Here is a 25,190-nt window from a genome sequence, read left to right on the forward strand (position 1 = left end):
TTCTTCGCCCTGCCTTCCCTGTGCCGGGCGAATTTTGCCTGGGGATCTCCCGAGGTTTCAGACCAGCACACAATCAACACACGTTGTCCGTTGCCTTAAAAGAGGCGCTTAGCCTGCCGTGGTGCTGTGTTGCTTGGCCCGGGAGCCGGTGGGGGCTGAGAGGCCCAACACGGGGCCGGTGAAGAGTTTTCTCCAGCAGCAGCAGCTCTGAAGGCTGATGGGCCAGAGACAGACCGCGCCTGGCCCAGCAGAGGATCCCGCGGAGCCCGGCTGGGCCACCCTCAGCTGCCCAGACCAGGGCTGCGTCCGGACTGTCCCACTCCCATCCAAGTACTAACCAGGCCCGACCCCGCTTAGCTCCCGAAATCAGACGAGATCGGGCGCGTTCAGGATGGTATGGCCGTAGACTCACTGAAGACACCCAGGGACCAGGGGGAGCTTCTGCAGGCCCCGTGGACACACCTGATTCTGCCCATGGCCTGGACACTCTTCCATTCCAATAATGGAGTTTAAATCTCTCTGTCTTGAATGTGAGCAGAACTTCATGACTCGTTTTCAACAAACAGATGTGGTGTAGGTGATGGTATGTGACTTCAGATGTTAGGTCATAAAAGACGTGCACCCCTGTGCCTCTCTCCCTCTCCCTCGCTTTGTTCTGGGGGAAAGACAGCCACCATGCCACGAGGGGTTTCCAGAGCCCTCCGGAGAGAGTCACTTGAGGCTTCCCATCAACAGCCAGCACCACTGTGAGTGGATCACATGAAAAGACCACCCTCCACGTGGGTTCTCCAGCTACAGCCAAGTCTTTAAATGACCGCAGGTTCAGCTAACACCTAATTGCACCCTCATGAGAAACCTCAAACCCCCAGACGGGGTGAGGGATAATAAATGAGTCTTGCTGCTCAAAGCTCCTAAGTTACACAGCATTAGATAACTGATACAAAGGCTAGATGCATTGGCCTTCATATATGTTACCTTATTTAATTCTCTTAAAGTACATCTCTTATTACAGATCGGCAACCTGCTGCCTGGAATTATTCAAGAATTTATCGCAGGGTCAGGGAGCTAATTTACAGCCAAGCTGGAATTCACACTCGGGACAGGTCATATGATCGAGTGCCAGGCACCAGAAACACAGAAAGGGAAACAGTAAAGTGGGGGGTCGATCGGAGGAGACGGCATGAAATAGAAGGGTCATCAAGTTCAGCTGGAAGAAATGAAAGAGCTAAATTCGCAAATCCGGTAGGGTAAGGAGAATCTTAAGCAAAGGGAAAAGTGAAACAAGATGAGAAAAAGGCAGAACTATGGAATGATCTGTATTCCTTTAATGGCAGTTGGGAGGGTAGCTGAGAACACAGCAGGAATGGGTCAAAGTGGAGAGTCTCTGGCAAACCTACCCTGCTCATTTTCTGTTACTCATCACCCTGGCGATAGGACCTCCGCCTTATGGTAATGATATTTAAATGAGAAAAGTGCATGCAAATGAAGTAACTTGTGATTTTATTGGTGAGGGTGTTCCCATTTGTCCAGTTTGCTCCATCTTCTCAGGAGATCTGAGTACAAATGGGAGTAGTTTTGTCCCAGAAAAAGAATGGGAACACGGAGACTATGACAAGAGCTTGGGCTTGGAAGGTCTTCCATAGACCACTGATCTGTTTCTTTCCCCCCAAAACCCTGGTAGGAATCAGGGTTAAGTAATAAATCTTGCAATTGTTCATGCCTGATCCATTCTGGCTTTAATGCTGAGGGAAATCCTCTAAGTCAAGGCCCCAGCCTGGCCAGCCAGTCACTCCCAGGGCCCTGGGTAAGGGGTCAGAACCCTATGGGTGCCCCGCTGCCTGGACTGCTCTGCCTGCTTTGGCCATTTCTGCAGGGAATTAGGTGGCCCAGAAAGAGTGTATTCGTTTCCTAGGGCTGCCTTGCTGAGTAGCATGAGCAGGGTGGCTTAAAAGAAAAATTCATTATCTCATAGTTCTGGAGCTTCAGAGTCCAAAATCAAGGTGTCACCAGGGCCATGCTGTCTCTGAAGGCTTGTGTCGGGGATCCTTCCTTGATTCTCCCTAGCTTCTTGTGGTTTGCAGGCACTCTTGGCTTGCAGTTATTAACACTTCAACCTTCACTGTCACATGGCCAGCTTCCCTGTGTGTGTCCATGTGTCATCTTATAAGGACACCAGTCGTGTTAGATTTGAGACCACCCTAGTGACCTCATCTTTTTTTTAATTTAAATTCAATTAGCCAAGGTGTAGTACATCATTAGTTTCTGATATAATGTTCAATGATTCATTAGTTGAGTATATCACCCAGTGCTCATTATATCACGTGCCCTCTTTAATGCCCATCACCCAGTTACCCCATCCCCCCACCCACCTCCCTTTCCACAACCTCAGTTTGTTTCCCCGGAGTCAAGAGTCTCATATGGTTTGTCTCCCTCTCTGATTTCTTCCCATTTGGTATCCCCCCCCACCCCTATTATCCTCTGCACTATTCCTTATGTTCCACATATGAGTGAAACCACATGATAATTGTGTTTCTCTGATTGACTTATTTCCCTAGTGACCTCATCTTAACTTGATTACATCTGCAAAGATTCTTCTGCATGTCAGGTCTCATTTTGAGGCATTGTGATTAGGATTTCAATATAAGAATTTGGTGGGGGGAAGCATTCAACCCATGACAGAAAGGGAGCAGAACCGAGAGTCAACAAAAAGAGATCAAAGGAGAAATGACCCAAAATGAATAGCCCAAGTTCATTCACACTTTATATATACCCACCTGCACTCCTGTGACAGTCCTTCCTTTGTCTCTTCACATCACTTGCAGTCCCCACAATATCACAGTTAATCTAAGAGATAAGGTGCCAGACTTGGAACGAGAATATTTGGCTCTGCGGGACTCTGCTGCTGAGTGTGTGACTTTCTCAAGTTGCCCACCTGAGCACCTGATCATTGACCTTCAAATGAGTGTCCCTCAAACATGCAGCAGCTCATGGGTCACCTGAGCTTTGGTGAAGCATTCACACTGGGCAGGAGTTTCATCAACACAGGAGACACCTACTCCCTAGACAGGTGCTAGGTCCAACATATATCTCTGAGCTCCCATCATGACATCTGCAACTCAACCTTACAGAAAAGCACAGGCGACGGGAACACCCATCCATAAATACTTAGGGAACAATCTGGAAGTGGCACACATCCCTCCTGGTCACATTCCATTGTCCACAACTCAGCTATATGGTCACATTCAGAAGCCAGGAAGGCTGAGAAATGAGGTTTCTAGCTGGGCCATGTTTTCAGCTAAAAATCAGGAGTTTATTATTAAAAGTAAAAGGGTAGAAAACTGTTAGTAGGAAACTGTTACCTACTTTATATGCATATGTTTTATATTGTGAACATTTTCTGTGCCACAATCTTTAAAAGTATTTTAATATTTACATAGTTTTCAACCACTATTATATAGTTGTATAATTTACATCATTATTTCCCTCTTGTTGGACATTTGTGTTAACTTTTTCACAGTATAGATAATGTTGCAAAAAGTAAACTCATCCTTGTGTAATTCTTTGATCATGCCCTTATGATAATCTTCTAAAAGGCTTGCTTGAGGCCCCAGGACCTAGGTAATTGTTACAGGGACCAAATTAGCCTGAACAACTGTTGATCTAAGTCATCTTTGAGAAAAGTGAATCTTCCATGTTCTTGGCACACTCTGCCCCTCCCCCAGGCCACCTTGCTTTGGCCAGCTCTCCTTCTAGGCTCAGAGCTGGTTATCAGCAGCAAGGTACTTGGGAGGTAATTTGTTTATAGCCAGATGTGCCATTGCTGGATATTTTCAGGGAGTTTGATTTGAAGGGCTTGCCTTGAAATTGTGTGTCATGTGTCTCTAGGCCATTGGTATGTACTATTTTTACTCATCAACTGTATTTGTATACTGCTTTACAATTTGCAGATACTTAACCACACATGATCTCATTGGCTGGATCCAACAGTGATTATTCCGAAACACAAATCTGATACTAACATTTCCATAGCTTCAACCCTTTGAAGTCTCCGTGGCGCTCTCAGATTCAAGTCCAAATTCCTTAACGTGATTTATAAATCTCTAAGACTGCCATATCAATTAGCTTTTACTGAAGAAGAAAAAAAAAAAACACTCAAAATTTAGTTGAATAAAATAATAGCCATTTACTTAGCTCATGATTTTCTGAGTCAGCAATTTGGGCTGGGCTCAGCTGGGCAGTTCTTCTGATGAGCTTTGCTGGGCTCACTCACGCATCTGTGGTTAACAGCAGGTCAGCTGGGTAGCTCTGCTTCTGAAGACAGTTGACTCCAGGCCAGGGATGACCAAGAAGACACTGGGGGCAAGTGTCTCTCATCTTCCAGCAGGTTATCATGGACTTAAAAAAGTGTCAGTGTCAGGTTCCAAGAGCAGCAAGAAACTTTCCTGTGCAAGCATTTGTCAAGCCTCTTTTTGTTCTTCCTCTTATATTTACTAATTTCTCATTGGCTGAAGCAAGTCCCATCGGTGATTCAGATTCAAGGGATGAAACGGGAAAATAGATGTCCCCTGTTGCTAAGAAGAAAAGAGGATGTGTCCATTTTCACCATCTCCCACAACTTCCTTTTCTAGTTTCATCTCTTTGTGTCCCTGTTTTCATCTTCACAGACTCTGTTCCAGCCAAACAGAACTGCTTACAGCTCCCCATCCTGCCTTCTTTTACATTTCCAGGCTCTGGTTCAGGCTAATGCCTTGCCTACTGTGTTCCTCCATTATTCCCCTGGTTGAGTCCAACTGGGTCCCATCCTAGATGTCCCTTCCTCCAGGAAGCCTTCTCTCCTCCCCAGACAGGGGTAGATATTCTTTTTTGGTGTTCTCTATGCTTCTTCTTCCAGCCCTTACCAGGCTCTGTTACAAATGTCTGTCTTCTTGTCCATTTCTCCCGCAAGACTGTAAGGTACTTGACAGCAGCATTTGTTAACTGCTATGTACTTGATACCTAGGGCCAGATAGTGGGAGCACGAAAGCCATTCATTGGTCTACTGACTAACTGCACGTGAATGAGTGAAAGAAAACAGGTGTAGGAAAGCCTTTTGCACATCTGTAAGCACCCAGCATATCATGAGGATGGAATCTATGAGTTGGAGGGCACCTTGGTTCTCTTCTCGTCTATGTACAAACCCTTGGAACAACATGGTTAAAAATTGCTCCTCAGTCCATCAGGCACACCATAGAGATGAAAATGCCTCCCTTTCAGCAGAGCTCCTTCTACTGTTTAACTGCAGGCTCAAAACTCTCTCTTTCCAATTGAACCCAAAACTATTTCCTTGTGCCTCGCACCTGTTGTGTGAGACCTTCCGTCTGAAGCCTCAAAGGCAAAGATTAATCTGTTTGCCACACATCAGGCCTCTTCCTCTGAGATGGAGCAAGCATTGCTCCTAGCATGTTCTTACAGCCCTCACCATCCTGCTGGCCCTCCTTGGGGCATGCCCAACATGTCTCTGCTTCTCTTGGAAAATGACATCCAGAGCTGAACAAGCTCTTCCCCTGGGATTGAGAGATGCATCTCTCTGTATACCAGTCATCAAGACCATGGCGGCAGCAGCGAATTTTAGGAGTGCTGGGAATTGCAGCTCCCATAGAAACGGAACTCAGGCGCAAATCAAAATATTAGGATGACATTTCTAAAAAGCACGTTTCATCTGGCACTGGTACGAGGACAACCTGCGCCTTTTTTTTTTTTTAACCTATTCTTACCATTTGTATCCAGGTCAAGGCCCCCAAAAGCTCAAATTTGCCAGATCTCAAATACATATTTCTGGTAGAAAGCAGCAAGAGATATCGAGGTGGGTTTCATTACGAACAGATTGGAAGCTTTGGAATGAAGCAAACAGGGATCAGACAACTAGGTCCAAAATGCAGTAGGTGTGTACGTTAGGGAAGGGACTTAAACCTCCCTAGGCTGTGTTTTTCCTCGTCACCTCCAGGTTACAGTTAGGAGCACATGTATATTTCGAGCTTGTCATGTGTCAAGCTGAGTGTATTAGGCTCATCTTGTAGAAGATGAAATGGAGACTGAGAATGTTCATAGAAAGGATGTAGAAAGTCATTTGCTAGGCATCCCAGAGCTAGTAAGGGGAAGTGCTGAGCCCTAAACCCAAGCTTCTCTAGCTCTAGATCCCATGCACCCAGCGAACACTCTAGCAGTCTTGGCACCTGCATCCCCACCTTGAAAGTCAGAGCAGCGGGTGCTTCTTGTCACTAATGGTGATGGATGGGAGCTCCCCAGCTCAGCAGCCACGGGGCTCACGTGGTGGCCGGCGCAGCGCTCGGTGGTACAGGCCTGGCACTCCACTCAGTACAATACTCCGTGAATCTCTGGGGCTTGGCAGCAGTGACCAGTCTCGTTGCTATATTGGCAGACTTATCCAGAAATAGATTAGAAAGCAGGAAAATTTTTTAAAGATGGGGGAGGGTGGGGGAGAAAACCCACTCTGATGTGTTATTTCGCTAACGGCTTTAACTTTGTAATAAATAAAGACGGCAAATGGGAAGCAAATGCATAAACTGAAAATAAGCTGCGTGAATCACGGCACGCAGTATGTACAGTATATAAATATTCATGTAAAATTACCTTTTACTCCGACTCCATGGTTCTCCTGTGTGCACTTAGGGCTGAGTGGTTTCCGTAGGCCTTAGTTACCAACACAAATGTGTGTGACTTTTGTGAGAGCTTGAGGAGTAACTAAGGACTATTAGCACAGGCCTGAATAATGTCGGATCCCAGTGTTAGCCCCAGAAGCTCAAGCACCCTCTCTGCTTTTGGCAAGAGAACAGTAATCCATCTCCTGGTCTTTCCTAGTCAGTGGAAACTGAGCTGAGGGAGAAAATCCTTAATCTTAGCAACAGCAGGATCTGGTATTTGAGCTGCAGAGCTTAAAGAAAAAAAAAAAAAGCCTCGTTGAAAAGTTCAAATCCAGGTAACCAGTTTCTGAAAGAGTCTTTTGTGTGAACTGGAGACAGGCTGCATGGGCAAAGAGGAGTGAGGGCCATGCAGGGTGGTGCCTGAGCTTTCCAGAATGCGGGTGTGGGGTTGGTTCCCTTCCTGTGGGGAGAAGCATGGCAGCGCCGTGAAGGGCTGGTACAGGCTGTCACAGTGCTCCCTGGGAAAGCCAACAGGGGGAGTGACTGTGCCCTGAGGTTCAGCGGGCTCAGAGGCCAACATTCCTTCCCTTGTTCTGCTCTGGCCTCCCAGTGACCTTGGGGTTGAACTACAGTCAAGTCCAATGGCCATGATAACACTTATCTCACTCCTCTGTGCTGCGTGGTGAGCCACTTGCCACCAAAGGGAACCTTCTAAATGAGAGCTGTTGGAATTTCCTTGCAAGAACACAGAGAGAGGTGCTGCAATCTTACTCCCCAAGCTATCCCAGCTCGTCCCTGCCTAGGAAATGGTAGTGTGTGGAATGTGTACTTTGTGTGTGTGCTTGTGTGTTCATATCATGCTCGGTAAGTATCTGAATGGAAAAAGGATCCTACACAAATTCTGTTATATATAATGGCAGAATGACTTTAAAGTGTTAAACTTGGGGCACCTGGGTAGCTCAGTCTGTTAAGCAACCGACTCTTGACTCTTGATTTCGGCTCAGGTCAGGAGCTCAGGGTCCTGGGTTTGAGCCCTGCGTCCGGCTCTGCGCTCAGCACGGAATCTGCTTGTCCCTTTCCCTCTGCTCCTCCCCACCCTCGTGCTCTCTCTCTCTCAAATAAATAAATAAATAAAATCTTAAAAAAAAAATTAAGTGTTAAACCTAGCTTTCTCCAATGCCTCATGGGCGCAAATTCATTACCTCAGCATTTCCTTCACATAAGGGTATATAGCCCATGAAGTTAAAACTTTCTAAGAATAGCTTTGGGTGTTTGTTCCAGTTAATTCAACAAGCACTTCTGGAACACCTATGATGAGGCAGGGATTCTATCCAGAGCCAACACAGCTAGTGCAGAGAAGAACAGAGACCCCCAAGTCAGACCAGGTTCGGATTCTGGCTCTGCTACTTGCACCTCTGAGACCTTTGGTAAAAATGCTGAAATTTTTGGTGCCTCAGTTTCTTCATCCATAAAGCATTGGTAACGATGCCCTGTAGGGCGGATGTGAGGATGCAGTGAGAGAGCACGTCTGGAACTGAAGAGCCTGACGTATGTTCACTGGGATTACACCTCAGGTGCTACCCGCATCGAGGACACAGCCTAGCGGGGAGCCTGTGGGCAGAACAGAGCATCCTGGTGTGTGAGGTCTTGAATGCGGTGTGAACACAGTTCTGGGGAAGGGTAGACATAGGGAAACTAGAGAGAAGAACTGATGGTGTGGGGTGTGAGAAGGGCAGCCTTCCAGATGAAGGATCAGGAGCAAGTGGAAGAAGGTGGGGATCTGAGAAGTTGTGTCAATCCACGGCACTTGAATGTAGGAGAATTGGGAAATATTTCTATTTTCTGTTGGTGTTAGAGAATCTTTGTGAAGTATCTCTCCCCATTATTGGAGTATTTATGGCTGTTTAAAATGAAATAGAAAATTAAAAATAAAAAAAATTAAAAATTAAATATAATATAATATAAAATGGATTTCGAGAGAGAGAGAGCCATGCACTGAGTGCCTACAGGTTCTTTGCATGCGTGATTTCCTTTCATTTACTCCAAATAACCTCACAAGAAAAGTATTCCTACCCTACCTTAACAAATGGGGAAACTGAGGCTCAGAGAGGTGACACGGCTCACCCAAGTTCACACCATTAGTAAGAGGGGGGAACTGGGGAACCAATCCCACCTTGATTAATGATAGGCAATAGGAAGACAGGCTCCCTTCCCCATGCAAAAGGACTCACCTGTTTTCTCGATGTTTGTTAATCTGTGGAATACTCCTGAGGTAAGACACAAAATTTACAGAAATCTAGGCACCATGACTGGTTCATGCTCACATCAAAAGTTAAGGCAGAAGGACCATGTGGAAGATCCATTAATACCAAGATTGGGAATGGACCTATCCCTACGAGTCAGCCTCTCTGGTGATGAGATCTCATGTCATCTTTGTACCCTCTACATCCCGCACATACTGCCTCATGGTTAGGTGGAGTCCCCTTTTCCTGCCCCTCCAATAACCCAAATAACCCTTATTCTTTTGAGAACCATTACTTTAGTGATCAGTAGCTTAAATCACATTTTCTTTATAATAGCACATTCACATGCAACCCGAAATGGCAAAGAAAAGATGACAAGAGTTGTAGGAGGTGGGCTGGGTTCAAAGAAGTAATTTGAACATTCCTCTGGACAGGAGAAACAACACTCAGTTTTCTTTTTCTACCAAAGGAAGCACAAACTCATTGTTACTTGAGCATGGGTGAGGACCACATGTAAAATCCCTGTTATTCCAGTTAGGCCCTGCTTCATGCGCTTAACTCTGAAACATTGCCAACTCTTTCACATTTGATCTAGAAAATAGAAATACTAAGTGTCACGGTTAACATTCCTTAAATACTCAGTGCCGGGAACTGTGCCCTTAAGGTCAACAAGCCTTAGGTCATTGTGTTCTGTAATCAGCTCCACCACGCTGTGAAGTTTGTGCTGGATATCTTCCATTTGCCCTCCACCACCGTCCCTACCCGCTTCCACTTTGCTCTCTCCACCCTGGGAGGCTTGTCTGTGCAGCTTATGACACCTGCTCTCTTGCCCTCTAGCTTCTCCTTGGGTCTGGCCAACAGGCAGCCTCAGGGGAGCAGGGTTTTAGAGAAAGGAAGGAAAGGAAGGTCAGGTTCTTTCTCTGTGAGGCCACTTCTGGTAGACTAAGGTCTTGGCTTTTCTCAAAGAGGCCTTTGCTAAGCACCTCTTCCCCCTTCGAGTTCCTGTCACTTGTCTCTTCCCTCTTTCCTATGAACCTGAGTTACCTCACTACCTTGTGTGGCTTCCTAAACCACTTCCACACCTTGATAGCTTCCCTTTTTTGTAAATAAAACCTGTTCGAATGACCCTGACCCGAGTGCAGCCTCTATTTCCCGTCAGGATCCTGATATAGGTACTGTGATTATACCCATTTTACAGACAGGCCTTAGAACTAAGTAAAGCCACTTGTCCAAGGCCTCACAGCTATTCAGTGGCAGAACTGGATTTCAAAACCAGACCTGGCGAAGTCCAGAGCCCACATTCTCAACTGCTATACTGGAACAGCAATAAATGGTTCTGGACAATGCAGGCAAACTGGGCATCCTAGGGACACGGCCTCATGTACCTCCTCATGGGAACGTGTGGTGGGCAGAATGACACGGCGCAGATGGTTTGCCCCCGTCAGCCTCTTTATCAGGCAGAGAGCTTACCCAAAAGAAAGTGGACAAAAAACAGACATCCTCACTGGGCTTGCTGCCCCTGCATCCTGGACTCTATGATACTGGGGCAGAAGACACCTGCCAGTACAGAGAGGCTGGGAGGGGCCACCAGACACATTTAAATCCTGGCTGGGAAGCGTATTCCAGACCCCCAGCAGCCTTTCTCTAATGGCCCTGGTTGAACCAAGAGAGGCTCCCATTGGGTCCAATAGGTTAGAACAGGCTGTGGTTGATGCTTTATTCCAAAAGGAAAATCAGGGCTACATCTGACCCCCCAACATCGAATTCATTCACTAGGCCCTAGGAGAATTCATAGCCGGAACTAAAGATGTCACTTGCATCTGAGCAGGACTGACCTCAGCATGCTGGTTTCAGTCTTCCACCTCAGGAAGCTGCATAATCTTTATTTAATTCTGCAACACTGAGCCTCCCTCTGCAGAGTGAGGAATTTGTCATCTCAGGCCTCAGATTAAGTGAAAAGAATTTTTTAGCTAAAATAGTTACGTATATACATTTCCATAAATCATTTTACCATAAATTAGGAAGAAGTCTACTTCCTCTGCCTAAAGCAAAAAAGATTTTAAGCGAGGATTCTCAACAGTACCTTCTTCCAAGTAGTTCTGTTACCTCTTGTGCCTATCTTGGGATTCACTGTACTGAATTACGTTGACAGATCATCTCCTGCACTGGAAAGTGAGGTCCTTATAGGCAGATCCTATACCTCCTTCATCTCTCCATCCCTGGCCCAACACATACAGTGGGCACTCAATACATACTACAAGAAAAACACATGTGGATGCCCTCAGGACACCCTGCAAGGGCTGCTGTCGGAGTGTGTTATGCAATTACATGTTGACTCATCAGCCTCATCCACAAAGGGAGACACCATCTTTTATTTAATTTTATGCCTCCCATGTTTGGAATATCATGACTGCTCAAAATATATTTTGTTGGAAAAAAAAGAGATGGAGGACACAGCAAGCAAGAAATTAAAGCTTAATTGTCTTTGGCACCCTTGCAGTCTGTGGAGGTACTTAGCTCTTTGGATTGGTGTCAGAGGGTTATACCCACTGTCTGCCCCAGTCATTCCACAGAGGGCTGTATTTCCATCATGGAGTTGCCTTATAGAGAGGACAATGGAAGAGAAGGGTCTGATAAGCAGGATGCTAGTGGGGCTGGTGACAAGAGTAACAGCCTCTTCCTTACCCAAGTCAACTCCCAGTTATTCCTAAGATCTCAGGTCAAGTGCCCCTTCCTATAGGGAACTACCCCTGGCTCTCCAATAGCAGTCGTGTTGTTTTCCTTCGAAACTTCAGTCTGTATGTAACTGTATATTCGTTGGTGTGATCTTTTTGGCGAGTGCCTGACTCTCCTGAAAGTCCCATCAGTTCCATCTGTTTTGTTCATTATTCTATTCCCAGGACCAAGCGTGAATCTTCCAATTAGGTGTTCAGTAAATCAGTGCTGAATGAATGAGTGAATAAACAAATTGTCACTCTATGCTCGACTCATATTGGACCACGTTTTCTCATTCCTGGTCCAATGTTCTTTCTCTTAATACCAGCCATTTTAAATACTGTCTTTTATATGTGTGTAGGAATTGAGGTTTTCCTATAAACCAGTCACTCTGACCTGTCCTCACATCTGTTTACCTGGGTGCTGTCCCTGCAGGTGGTCTATCCAACATCTTGGTTACCTCATAAAAGAAAGCCATAAACTCTAACCCAGTGTTTATTTGTTTCTAAACCAGTGATTTTTAAACATGCTTTTTGTAGAAGACCTCTTTTAAAACCTACATCCAACAGACTGGAGTATATCCCAACAGTGGAATATTATTCAGTGATAACAAGAAATGAGCTCTCAAGCCATGAAAAGACATGAAAGAAACTTAAGTGCATATTGCTAAGTAAAAGAAGCCAATCTGAAAAGCCTACATGTTGTACGATTACAAAGATATGACTGACATAGGGAAAACTATAGGGACAGTAAAAAGCTCAGTGGAATCCAGGAGTTCAGGGAGGGCTGAATAGATGGAGCACAGAGCATTTTTAGGACAGTGAAACTATTCTGACAGTATAATGTGCATACATGGCATTATGGGTTTGTCAAAACTCATAGAATGTACAAGGAGTGAACCCTAATTTAAACTATGGACTTTAATAATAATATATCAGTATTGGTTCATCACTTGTAACAATAAACTATGGACTTTAATAATAATATATCAGTATTAGTTCATCACTTGTAACAAATGTACCACACTAATGGAAGATGTTAATAAAAGAGAAAATGGGGTGAGGGATGGGTTGGAAAGGAAAAGGGATATTTGGGAACACTCTGTAATTTCTGCTCAATGTCCCTGTAAATCTAAAAGTGCTCTAAAAAGTCTACTAATTTTTTAAAATCTGGATCCTAGTTGGTCATTCAATGTATAAAATATAATAGATGGGTTCTAGCTGAAGTAGAAGTGCAGTCCTTCCCACTTTCTACCTACAAACTCATCTCAGGTCTCACTTCCCTCCTTGTGGGTCCCTGAGATATGACTATGGCTAAGCAATTACATGAAACCTTCCCTTGCTTTGCCTACCCCCCAGCTCCCATCCCCACCCCCAGCACCCCAAGTGTGCCCTAAAGAGTCTGACCTGACTCCTTGCTCTGTAGCCCATTGCTATTTTAGAAAGGCAGGTGGTCTCCTTGTGGCTTCTCGTGGACCTTAGCACAATTTACCTGATTGAAACGTTACTCTTCTCACTTTGGCTTTTCCATTGCATTGGCTGAGAAATCCCAGTTTGGGCCCAGGCATCTCCCACAAATGTCTATCCAGGACCCGTGGGAATGGGAGACCGTGGAGGAGTACAGACAGGAGGGAACATGGATTCTGAATGGGGTGTATGTGAAGCCAGACTGTTTTCATATTCCAAAGTCACAGCCGAGACTCCTCAGCAGTCCTACTTATAAACACACCACAATTGTTAACAAAGAATCCAACAGAGAACTCAACAACCCCTTGAGGCAAACCAGAACCTGTTAACTAAGAGTGGTGACACCACAATTACTGGCAAATGTTTGCTGGGAGGAAGGGGAGTCTGTGAAATGCCTCAGGGCACCGAAACCATTAGGAGCCAGTTCCACCAATGAACAGAGTGCTTCAGAGTAGCAGCTGTATCTGGGAGAGTTTCTGAAATAAGCCCTGGCTGCACCAGCCGAGGCCTCTGGGCAGGGGGAGCAAGCTCACGTTCTCCAGGAGCAGGGAGGCAAGAAGCACAGCATCTCCCTGGCTACCCAGCAAAGCCAGCCTCAAAGCCTTTCAGGAATCTCTGCTATTTGTGGAAACTGGATCGCATTCCCCAAAGACCAGCATTCCTACGCCCCGTGCACTTTCCGTGGCTGCTTTTCTTTACTTTCCCTCACTCCAATTAAAAAGGCAAGAGTGGGCCCTTATCCTCCACTCATGCTGGGGACCCTCCATGACACTCACCGGGAATGCCCCCATCAGAAGCCATGCATCGCAGAGGCGATCCCAGCAATTTTCATTCCCATATATTCACAGGTCATAAAGTGAAATGTCATTAGCATACTCTTGAATACCTAATGGGATTGGAGGAAAAAAAAAAATAGATCCTCATTGATGTGACCAATGTGCCAATTAAGGACTGAGGTCTTTCTTCTTTTGCTTTTCTGTGTTGTCATCCCAACACAATCTCAGGGGTAGGTGAGTGACAAAACATTGTAATTGCTATTGTATATTTGCCACAAAGAACACCCAGTTAGAAACCTTCCCACTGGGGCCAGCAGTGGACATTAGTCTGCATTTTTTCGAATAAAATAGGGAAAATGTGTAGATTGGTGTAGAGTTTTTGGAAAACAATAGAAACTGAATTTAAGCTTAGATTACATTTTTATAGAACCTGAATTTAAGCTTAGCTTAAATTCTTAAGAGAACCAACCCTCCCAACCAACTAACAAAACAAACAAAAAATATCCACAAGAATCTGTGAGGTTTTCTGTTCAAATGGTCCTTAATGGGGCACCTGGGTGGCTCAGATGGTTCAGTGTCTGCCTTCGGCTCAGGTCATGATCCTGAAGTCCTGGGATCAAGCCCTCCATCTCCCACATTGGGCTCCTGCTTAGACAGGAGTCTGCTTCTCCTTCTCCCTCTGCTCCTCCCCTGTTTATGCTCACTCACTCTCTCTCTCAAATAAATAAAATTTGAAAAAAAAAAAAAAAGGTCCCTAATGATGTCTGTGCCCATACATTTGTCTTTTCTGGCCAGTATATCTCCATTATTCCAGAAGAGACACCACTTTATTTTTAGAATAGTGTCTCCAACATTGCTCCTTCTGCAACCCTATCCAAATATGCACTTCTAGTGAGAACTGCCAATAATCGTATCCTAACTACTTAGCTGCAAGATGGGCATCTCACCAAAAGCAGACCAATCAGAGTTCTTCCCAGCAGCATTCAGAATAGAACTGAAGGGAGAAAGACCCTTTTCCCTTTGCTGGGAAACTGAAAAAAAGTGATTTCTGGAACTGAGGGCAGGTATGGCTCCAGGGAAGGCTTTTGTCTCAAGGAATGAAGAGGACATGCAGAGAAAAGCAAAGATATGACAGGGACAACCCTGTGGACATTCAAGTCCTTGGTTTAAGGTACATTTTGGTAGACTTAAATCATGTCTCCTTGTATCCACAACCTGCACAGTCCCCTCCCACATTGATTCAGGTCTTGGCCATATGACTTGCTTAGGGTGGTGGGACATCAGCAAATGTGATGTGATAGAGGCTTGAAAAATACTTATGCATTGGGACCTACCCTCTCCCTTGCTGCTTTTAGAACTTAGTCAGCATGTGAAGAAGCCCAGGCTAGCTTGCTGGAGAGAGGTGGCCCAGCCGATAGCCAGCACCATTTGCTGGACATAAAAGGAAGACCATCATGGATCATCTGACCCCAGTTATGCCCCATGAGGGATACCAGAGATGAGCAGAAGAACCATCAAGTTGAGCCCAGCCCAAAATGATGGTGCACAGAGTTATGAGCAAATGGAAGGGTGGTTGTTTATTTCACCAAGTTTTAGAGTGGTTTGTTGCTCCACAATAAATAACTTGTGGGTCCCTGGGACGTTCTTGCTATCATGTAAAGAAGGGGACAGTAGGACAAGAAACCATGTAGAAAGAAGAACCTACGTGTCTCAAAGATCCCAGCTGTCCCAGCCAGCCATCTAAGGTCACAGATGCAACACTAAACCCAGTGGACACCACATGGAGCACAGATGAGTCTCCCACGTGAGTTGCCAATCCACAGATTCATAAGCAAATATGTGTTTATTTAAACTTAAACTTTAAAAGACACTGAGTTTTGGAGTGGCTTGTTATTCAGCAAAAGCTAACCCCTCTAACTTTCTTGAAACCACTCATTTTTGCCTTTCTCCTGAAGCCACTGTCTTCCAGATTTTGCCCAATCTGCTGTGCAAGACTGTTCAGTGCATTCCTAATACCCAATAGCTCTTCTTCCCTTGACTGAAAAATATTGATTTTGTGTAGGGGGGAATGTACCATCCTCTAAATGCTCTGTCCGTGTCCCTTGCAGCTAGATGTGGTTATGCGACGCAGCTGAAGGCTTTAAAAGGGATATAACAATTGAGGAGGCAGACCACATCTCTTCCACTTTCCACCTTCCTTACTAGAATACAGATGTGATCACTGGAGCCACAGCAGCTCTTTTGTGACCATGGGTTTTAAAAAAAAAGAAAAGAAAAAAGAATCACAGAGATGCCAGACCTGATTTTGTTAGAGAAAAACAAGAAAAACAAAAAATTGGTTTTAAGACACCTGTTTAAAGTGAGCTGCTGTTTCACATAGCTAAATTCGATCCTGAGAGAAATGAGTTAGATTTCTGTCACTAGTGATCCAAAGAGTCCTGATCAGTGATTTGGTCTTCCCCTGGGGAGTCCTGTGGCCCCCTCTGCATGCCATACCGTAAGATGCAAGATGCGCTGGTCCCACTTTCTCTCTGGCTCATGTGTAAACCCAAAGGCATTTTCCTCTTTCACCTTAAAACATATAAGATAGGTAGATATTTTTGAAAAGTATTTCATTAAAACCCAAAGAAAATAATTACAAGAAATATAAACAGCATGAAATTGCCCTGTTCCCATCACATTTGATCCTAAAATCACCAGTTAAGCTCTATGAACCCTACTCTAGTCTCTTGAGGACAGTGGTTCTCAAAGGGGAGTCACCAAACCAAAAGCATCAGCATTACCTGAGAACTTGTTAGAGATGCAAATTCCCAGGCCCCACCCCAAACCTACTGAAGCCAAAGCTCTGGGGGCGGGGCTAGCAGTAAGTGCTTGAACAACCCCTTCGGGTGATTCTGATGTAGTCACTGTTTCAGGGCCACTACCTTATGATAAGTATTTGCCAATACAGTGAGACAAGAAGCTTCCACTCCTTTTCTTTAGACAGTATTGGGCAAATCCTAGGGTTTGAATCAAACAGAATTTCGTGTCATACTGTGATTCTGCCATATTAGCTGTGACATCTGGGGCCACATCTGATTAACCCCTAGTGTCCCGTGGTCTTCATTTCATTCACAGGTAAAATGGATTCATACTTTTTAGGATTGTTTAAGATGAAATGAGACTGCAAAATGCCTACCCACAATCCGGCCCAAGGCAGGTATTAAATAAAGTCAGCTGACTCTCTTTTTAAAGTCTGCATCTCAGTTCTGTGTCCACAGCTCAGTCCAGCAGCAAATGTCTGGCATTTGCAGCCGAATTACTTTCAAAAATAAAAAATAAGTTCCCTAAGTCCAGTTCAAATCTCCCAATACTTCTAAATACACCCCTTTCAGCCAGTGTTAAGATGGAGAGTCCACCTTATTTCTTAACTGATTTGCTAGAATGACTGGCACTCGTCAGGCCCCAGTGGTCTGGCCTTTCCTGGCTGAGGCTGGAGGAACCGCCACCCCCTAGGGCATTTCCATCCTCCTCACCTCCAGGGGACTTCCTTCAATCTACTTCTTTCCAATGAACCCTAAAGGACCTTTAACAGTATCATAAATACTCAGAGAGTTAATGGCATTCAGAAACAAATCAGCTGCTCCCCGAGGAACCAATTCAGAAACAGCTGAGTGTAAGATAAATGCTTAACCATAGTTTTTTGTTTGTTTGTTTGTTTTGGTTTACTGTTTTGAATAAGGAATCTATATCCATGATCAACAGATTCAAATATTATAAAAGAGGATATTATGCAAAGTTACTCTCTTTTGTACCTCTGGCACTTAGATCCCTACCCAGAGACAGCTATGCTTACTAGCTTTTTGGATAAACTTTCAGAAATAGCCTATATATGGAAAAATCATGGGAAAAAACAATATATACATAGTGACATATATATGTGTGTACATATGCACATGTACACACACATATATTACCTTGTTTTCCACAGAATGTAATATATTATACACACTGTCTGCACCGAGAATATGGAAATCATGGGCAGAGGGAGATTAATAAGAGACCTTCATGATCTTCAGAGTCCTATATTGGGAAGCCAGAGAGTTTGGATGATATCATCTGCAATATAGAAGAATTTTATCCTACGTCTCTGTGTCTCTGGCTACGCAGAGACACTCTCTTGATGACTGTATCCGTGTGTGCGTAAGTGTGCACATATGTGTGCCTTACTCTGCACACACACAAACAGGACCACGCCCATCTTTTGGGATCACTGTTCTCTATTACACCAGCCTGCTCCCTCATCAGTCCTAGGCTGGACTTCTAGCCCCTGGGATGAACGGCCGCTAGGAGGTCCTGTGCTACCGACTGGCTCCCTGTTCACTTTTCTCACACCCAAGACTGTGTAGCAACATCCAGCTTACTGGGGATTCACACTCGACATTGCCCAAGCCTTAAAGCCCAGTCTGCCTGACGGCACACGTCCCCCTCCTGCATTCCTGACACCTGCTGACAAGCAGCTGATGGGATCTTAATCTGTCTCTCCCCCTTTTTTACAGATGGGAAAAATGAGACCGAGGCCTAGGCCCAGGGAAATTCCTAAAGGAACATGGATAGTGATACACCCTGGAATCAGGACTCTGGGATCAGCTTGGGCAAAGAGGGGCTGGGCGCCTAACAGTAGTAAGTTCTAATCCTGGCTTCACGACAGGAGACCTGTGTTTTCTTGGCTCTGGAGCCTCCGTTGGAAGATCTGTAAGGTAGGGTAATAATAATTACATAGAGAATAATTAGGATTATAAAACAAATATATGCAAAACACCAAATAACGTATACGACAGAATAATCATTTGCCAAATTTTAAGTAGCGCCCCAACACTTCTTAGAGGTTCACCCTCTGAGCTCCAGCTTGCTTTCTTATTTCTGTAAACATTATTCAACTATATAGAGTAGCTCCTGCATTGGGGATACAAAGATGATCAAGATAGTGCCTTGGTCCTTGAGAAGCAGAAGGGGTGGCAGAGACAGCCAGCTAGTTCCTACAGCCCAGGGGAGGCTTCCTTCCATGTGTGATGAGGCTCGCTGGGAACACAGGACACTTATCTACCTGCTGTTGACAGTACAAAGGGCAGGGCCAGGGTGTGTGTCTCTGCTGGACCAAGGCCAAGCGTGGGGTGAAATGGGAATGCACATTTCCAGCCATATTTCCTCAACCGTGCCCACGGATCCCACAGAGCTACTCAGCGGCACCCCAGCATCCCTGGGGGATTTTCCAAATACTATAGCCAGCACTGTGGCCACTTTCATTTCTGGGCTTCCGGACGCACAGGAACACAAGAGTCTCCCTCCTCTGCAACCAGGCATGTCCTTCCACCTTTCACACTCAGGCCTCAGCGTGACCTCTAGATGAAGTCACCGGAGAAATAAGCCTCTGAGGATAATTTGTCAAGCACGCGATTAGGCAGCAGGGCAAGGAATCTTTCCTGACTTCTGCAGATAGGAGCTTACATCACAGCATGAAATTTGTTTACCCTTATCTTCGCACACAAGAACAAATTATCCCACCCTTGTTATAAATCCAGCAGCCCTGCATCTGTGAGCAGGTTTCCACGTAAATCTCCAGCAGACGCTCCTTGGCTGACTGTTCACTTTGTTTGCTGCCTTTTCCTGGCAGCGGCTCACGGAACTGTTAGTCTCACCAGTGGACACGCTGATTTTCTTCTGTAGAGATAACAGAAGGAAAGAAAGAGAGCAGCTAGGGTCACGACTGCCCCAGAAACCCCACCACCCACAGCAGACTCTCTCCCGGCTGAACTGCCATGGCTCCATGGGCCAGAAAGATCCACCAAGCCACAGTGAGATCTGCCCTCAACATCCTGGGAGGCCAGAACTTACCAGCCTGGAGGGGACCCTTGCAGACTCACTCTGTTCCAGACGGTTAGTATGAACAGATGGTCCTGAGTGCGGTGAGGAACCTGTCCAAGTGGGTTTTAAGTGGCCTCAGCAGCCATTTAAATAACGTGGGTCAGGCAGGGAAAGGGGACCCCTCCGTACAGCTAACAGATATGTGATCATTAAAGTAAACATCCTTGGCCTGGATGCCTAGACCTCAAAGGCAATAGGATGGCTTAGTACAAATAATAATAAATAATAATAATAATAATAATAATAATAATAAATCATTAACAACAACAGCAATAGCTACAGAGCCCTTACCTTACAGTGCAGGGCTCCGCAGGGCTCGGGGCTAGGTTCCCTGAGTGTAATCATCTAGCCTCAGCCCTCCAGGTGTATGACCCCGCAGTGCTCACAGTAGAGGGGGGCGCTGTTACAGCTAGGGACCTGAAGCACAGAAAGGTTGAGATGCTCAGGGTCACACAGAAGTAAGAGGTAAGAGCTTGATTAAAACAGGCAGTCAGACTTCAGAGCCTATGTTCTAAGACAGCACTTCCTATGCGCCAACACACACAAGAATCATCAGGTGACCTTGTTCAGATGTAGATTCTGATTCAGCAGGTCGAAGTAAGGGCCTGAGATCCTGCCTTTCCCACAAGCTCAGCTCCCGGGGGAGGCCCATGCTGCCAGGTCATAGACCACACCTGGAGGAGGGGCAGTTGGACCCAGGACCCAGCACTATACAGTGGAATGGGAGCACCTCTGTTGGTCCACCTACTCTTTGTTACCTGTCCACAGAGAAAGAAGAACAAAAATTGGGAGTGAGCTGCTAGAAATTTTATAACTATATGACAGTTATTTTATATCTGCTAAATCTAGTAGCAAAACTTAAGGCTTGTACATCGTTTTATTATTTTTACTGCGTTCATCTAGTAAATTATATCAATGTTATTTTACAAAGGTATTGTACACAAAAAGTTAGAAATTGTAAACAAAACCAGGAAACAAAACAAACAGCCTGGTCCTTCCCTACAGATAATTTGAAAATCACTGCTCAACACTACGATGCTGTACTGATTCCCTCATAGATGAAGAGTCGAGGACCATGGGGTGTATGTATGTCTGTCCCACCTCAACTTCACTTCCTAGAGGTTCCATTTTCTTGTGGTTTTGAGGCAGTTCCGGTATATCAAGCCCCACATGCAGAAGAAAACCGCCATCCATAAAACCCCTCAAGTAATGTGAATTCTGTTCTGCCCCTTCCTGGTTTGGGAACCTCTGCCAAGTCACTCAGTCTCCCTGAGGCTCCTTTTCTTCATCTGTACAATAAAGCCCACCCACTGCGTGGCAACAAGGGATGAAATGCTGTAAAGCATACACAGGGCTTAGCACAACCCCTGGAAAAATCACTAGCAATCAATAAAGAGCAGATACAATCATTATTAGGTGAAAAAAACCTGCAAGAAATAAATTCATATCAGGCAATCATTGACTCCATCAGCATTTTTGAGAAAACGCTCCTGACACTCTACTAGGCACTGGGAAGGCAAGATGGTATGCTTCTCGCAACAAAATTGAATTAATTTCTTTTCAACTTAAAACAGTTAGCACCCAATTTCTCACAAAAGTCTGCAACAAAAGCGAAATTTTAATCCTAACCACTAGCAAGAACAGTGCCCCAAGACACTGCAAGATGTCTGGTCATCGAGCAAAAATGTAATTATTTTCATTCTGCTCCAGAAACTTAGGCAGGTAGGTGCACTAACACAGTTTAGAAAGATTTTCAATAACAAGGAATAAAACAAGGCAGGTTTTATTTAACCTTCAGTTAAGCAGAAATCCAGCTAACTAGAGATGGTCAAGGTGGAGTGTTCCTAGTTAATGGTTGTTAGGGTCTGCCTATAACTCATTTACATAATGACCCAGGAGGCAAGAGCCCCTGGGGTTTGTGGACAAGGGAAGGAAAGGGGCTGAGTGCAGTATTGGTAAATGTTGATCAAGTCCCTGACAATTTGGGGCAGGAATTTGTAAATCACTAGGTGAGGGAAATTTGCCAGGTGGGAATGGGAATCTTTCTGACCTTGCCAAAATGGCAGACTTCTTCATGCTCCAGTTTGGTGTCGTGTTTAAGTGCCTGCAGGGATGTAGTGATTCGTTCGGTACAGCACACTGAAATCCAATTTATTCATCATAGTTGTCATGTCCCCAAAGCTTTAATGACTCAGACCCTCCCATAGTAATACATTCATTTGTCAAATTAGTCAGGGTCCCCAGATTGTTTCTTTTTCCCTCTCCCTGGGCTGTCCGGATACAGAAAGTTCAGGTCCCTTTTCCCAATGGGGCCATCTTCTATCAGTCTGTTACCGAAATCTATATGGGTGTGCTAAAGTCTAAGACACCAGTCTGAAACCCTTGAGCTAGATGCTCTGGTGCAAGCACACCCCACTTAGAGGAGGAGGAAGAAGAGAAAGGAACAGTTAATGGCTGCATTTTGCCTTAGCAAGAAGCTCCTTCCTGTTGTTGTTGGTCACATCAGTGGGACAAATAGTGGCTGGAGCACCAGGGTCCCCTGTCCAGTGGGGCTTGCATTCAGAGCCATCTGGGTCCATATCCTGTTGGTTGGCTGATTTGACACTTTAGGTAGTTCACTTGCCCCAGCTCTAAAATGGGGATTAGAATCATAAATGGAACCTGCCCTGTGAGGTCATGAGAAGGGTGAACCAGGCAATGATTACAAATAGTTAGCACGGTACCTGGCAAAGAATGAATTCTGCTATCTCAGAGACAAGACCTCATCTTTCTCTGGTTCACAGTGAAGAGTAGCATAATATGCTACCCCAAAAGGTGTCGTTTTGGCACAAGGATTAATTTGAGTTGAAGGCAACTGAGAAGCAGATATAAGAAAAGCTTTCTGCCCTCCCCCTCTCTGCCTGAAGACAGACATAAATTCCCCTTGTTAAGGTGTCCCCCTTCTCCACTTCCTGTACCGTTGGAGATAAGATGACACAGAGAAAATTTCCATTAGTTTACCATTAGTTTCTCCATATATTTGTCTTCCCATAATTTGCTTTCCATAGAAGTTCAAAGCCCTTTGTCATGTCACTTCTCTACAAAATTACTGTACTTTGCTAAAATATAAAAAAGCCCAAGTTGCAACCACCCTTTTGATCTACTCATCACAGAGGGCTCCTATATATGTGTGTTATGCACACATTAATAAGCAAGTAAAAAGCATTTTATTTGTTTTTCTCTTGTTAATCTGTCATCTGCTAGTCTAATTTGAGGACCCCAGCCAATGAAACTAAGACAGAGCAAAATTATTTGCTTCCTCCCCTACAAGAGCTATGTACAGAGTGATTATAGCTTCTCCAATTTGTAAAAGCTCGGTAAACATAGCTTATATACTTATCCTTTTGGCTCAGTCTCTAAATATCCCTTGTCTGGCATCCCCAACTGCCTTTAGGACTCTTAAGACAAAGGCTTAATTCTATGCATTCATTAATCTATTACTTAAAAAATGCTTACTGAACATCTCCTAAGCTGTTCAGTAGATGCTAGTTGGTATGATGGAGCCCTGAGCATCCAGAGGGCAAGGATCAGATTTTGGTCCCTTTGCATAGCAAGTGAGAATGATGGATGGCATAAAGTAGGCCTTCAGTAAGGATTCCTGGAACGGGACTGGCAGACACAGCAGCTGACTGCCATGCACAGTGGTGCACATTCAGCCCCAGCCAGAGTCCAGGGCAGGGCTAGCCCACAGGTAAGTCCTCCCTATGTAGAGGGAGAACCCCATCCCATCCTTTGCTCCTGCAGTGTCGTCAGATAACTCATCCACTCAACTGGCAATCAACCCCCAATGCCATGACCTTTAGCAAAATCCTTTCTTGATATCTGCTCTCCTTAATAGGACCTTATTGACTTCCTTTTTTTTTTTATTTCTCCCCCTTGACCACTTTACTCCATCAGCTTCTTCCTGGTTCCACTTCACACCTTAGTTTTGTGAACTGAACACATACTTGAAACTCAAAATCACTTTTTAAAGAAATGCTACTCCTGAGCCACACAAAATGAGAATATCAGGCTAATCCAAAGAAGGGTTTGTTTACTTAGCACATAATTGTCAAGCATCTACTGTGTGTAGGACACTACACTGGACAATGGGGGTACAACAGTGACACATCAGTCTGGCCTCCTTGAGACATGGGCAATGATGAAAGAAGCAAATACAATCACTATTGTAATAAGTGTTTTGTAGGAAATAAATGGGCTGAAGAAGGGTGAGGTGGGTAACAAGCTCGTTAGCAAAACCCCCTCTAAGGACTTGACTTAATTGGAGGCATAAATAATACAAAGGATTTAGCTTTGTGAAGAGTGGAATTCCAGAACATTCCAGGCCCAGGGAATGGACATGTCAAGGTCTGAGGTAATCACAAGCTTGGTGTGGACAGGAAACCAAGGACTGATGTGGCTGAGCCAACTGGGAAACTGGGAGGACATGAGGCCAGAAGTGTGGTGAGGAGTCAGATTCATGAATGAAGGCAAAGATGGAAGGAATGTGGAGTATGAAGACAAAGGAACTCAGCCATATTGGCTACTATCTGGGCCAGCTGGGTGGCTGGAGGTTACCCCTACTCTGTGGCACTGTCCTGTGTCTGATTCTTGACTCCGCAAATCACTAGCTGTGTTGTCGTGGGTAAGATGCTTGAGGATATTGATAATAATGCCTAGCTCATAGGTGAGGCTTAGAGGAGTGAATATACATAAAGCTCTTAGAATGGCATTATTTATAATAAGCACTTCACAGATGTTAGCTGCTACTATCTTATTTGTTTATTACCACTTTCATGAATTCTTCATCATCTGAGGTATAATCCTTAAGCTCAAAGACTCAGAAACCCAACTCTGCCAACCCATGGAAAGTGGAGGGACTTAGCCCACAGAGTCTGAGGCATAAAGCCAGGCCCCCACCTCTCTTGCTGATTGACGAAAAGAAATATAATTATTAGGTCAATTTGTACTGTTTATAAGCATGTCTTCTACGGTTCCCCAAATGCCTCTCAGGAGGTCTGCTTTGTTGGTAGGTGGTAGAACATGCTCGGTAATGTTAATGGTAGGTGTCCTGGCTCTGTAAAATTATCTTTTAAACCAAGAGATCTAAGATATTACAATTTCAACATGTAATCACTTGGAAAAAATTAGTAAGATATTTTACTTTTTCGTACCATATTGTAAAGTTGGTGTACATTTTACATTAACAATACATTTCATTTCAGACCAGCTACATTTCAGGTACTCAATAGCCACATATAACTACACATAACTAGAGGCTACCATGTTGAACAGGGCAGAGCTATAATTTCTTGATGAATTTAGCTGTGTTAAATTCTTCTTAACCCACTTCGTAACCCCTCTGAAATTCAACTGTCTAGGGTAGAGCCTGGCACACCCCAGGCCTTTAGTAAATTTTTAAAGTAA

The 25,190-nt window shown here is 44.7% G+C and overlaps 1 protein-coding gene across 5 annotated transcripts in view; it reads right to left on the reverse strand.

The window, feature by feature from the left end:
- Window positions 1-3,297: 3,297 nt before the first annotated feature.
- LOC118549866 (uncharacterized) overlaps window positions 3,298-25,190 on the reverse strand; it is a 29,254-nt gene continuing 7,361 nt past the window's right edge. For 3 of the 5 annotated variants that reach the window (XM_078072016.1, XM_078072015.1, XM_078072017.1), the window contains exons 2-6: window positions 20,037-20,162; window positions 19,386-19,541; window positions 16,338-16,412; window positions 13,842-13,951; window positions 6,440-8,908 (exon numbers count right to left, since the gene is read on the reverse strand). In XM_078072016.1, coding sequence (XP_077928142.1) covers window positions 13,856-13,951; window positions 16,338-16,412; window positions 19,386-19,541; window positions 20,037-20,090 — 381 coding nt within the window. In that variant the 5' untranslated portion in view covers window positions 20,091-20,162 and the 3' untranslated portion in view covers window positions 6,440-8,908; window positions 13,842-13,855. The other 2 variants (XR_013447691.1, XR_013447692.1) reach the window with 2 other exon arrangements.

The sequence above is a fragment of the Halichoerus grypus genome, chromosome 5, assembly GCF_964656455.1.
Source record: "Halichoerus grypus chromosome 5, mHalGry1.hap1.1, whole genome shotgun sequence".
NCBI classification, from domain to species: Eukaryota; Metazoa; Chordata; class Mammalia; order Carnivora; family Phocidae; genus Halichoerus; species Halichoerus grypus.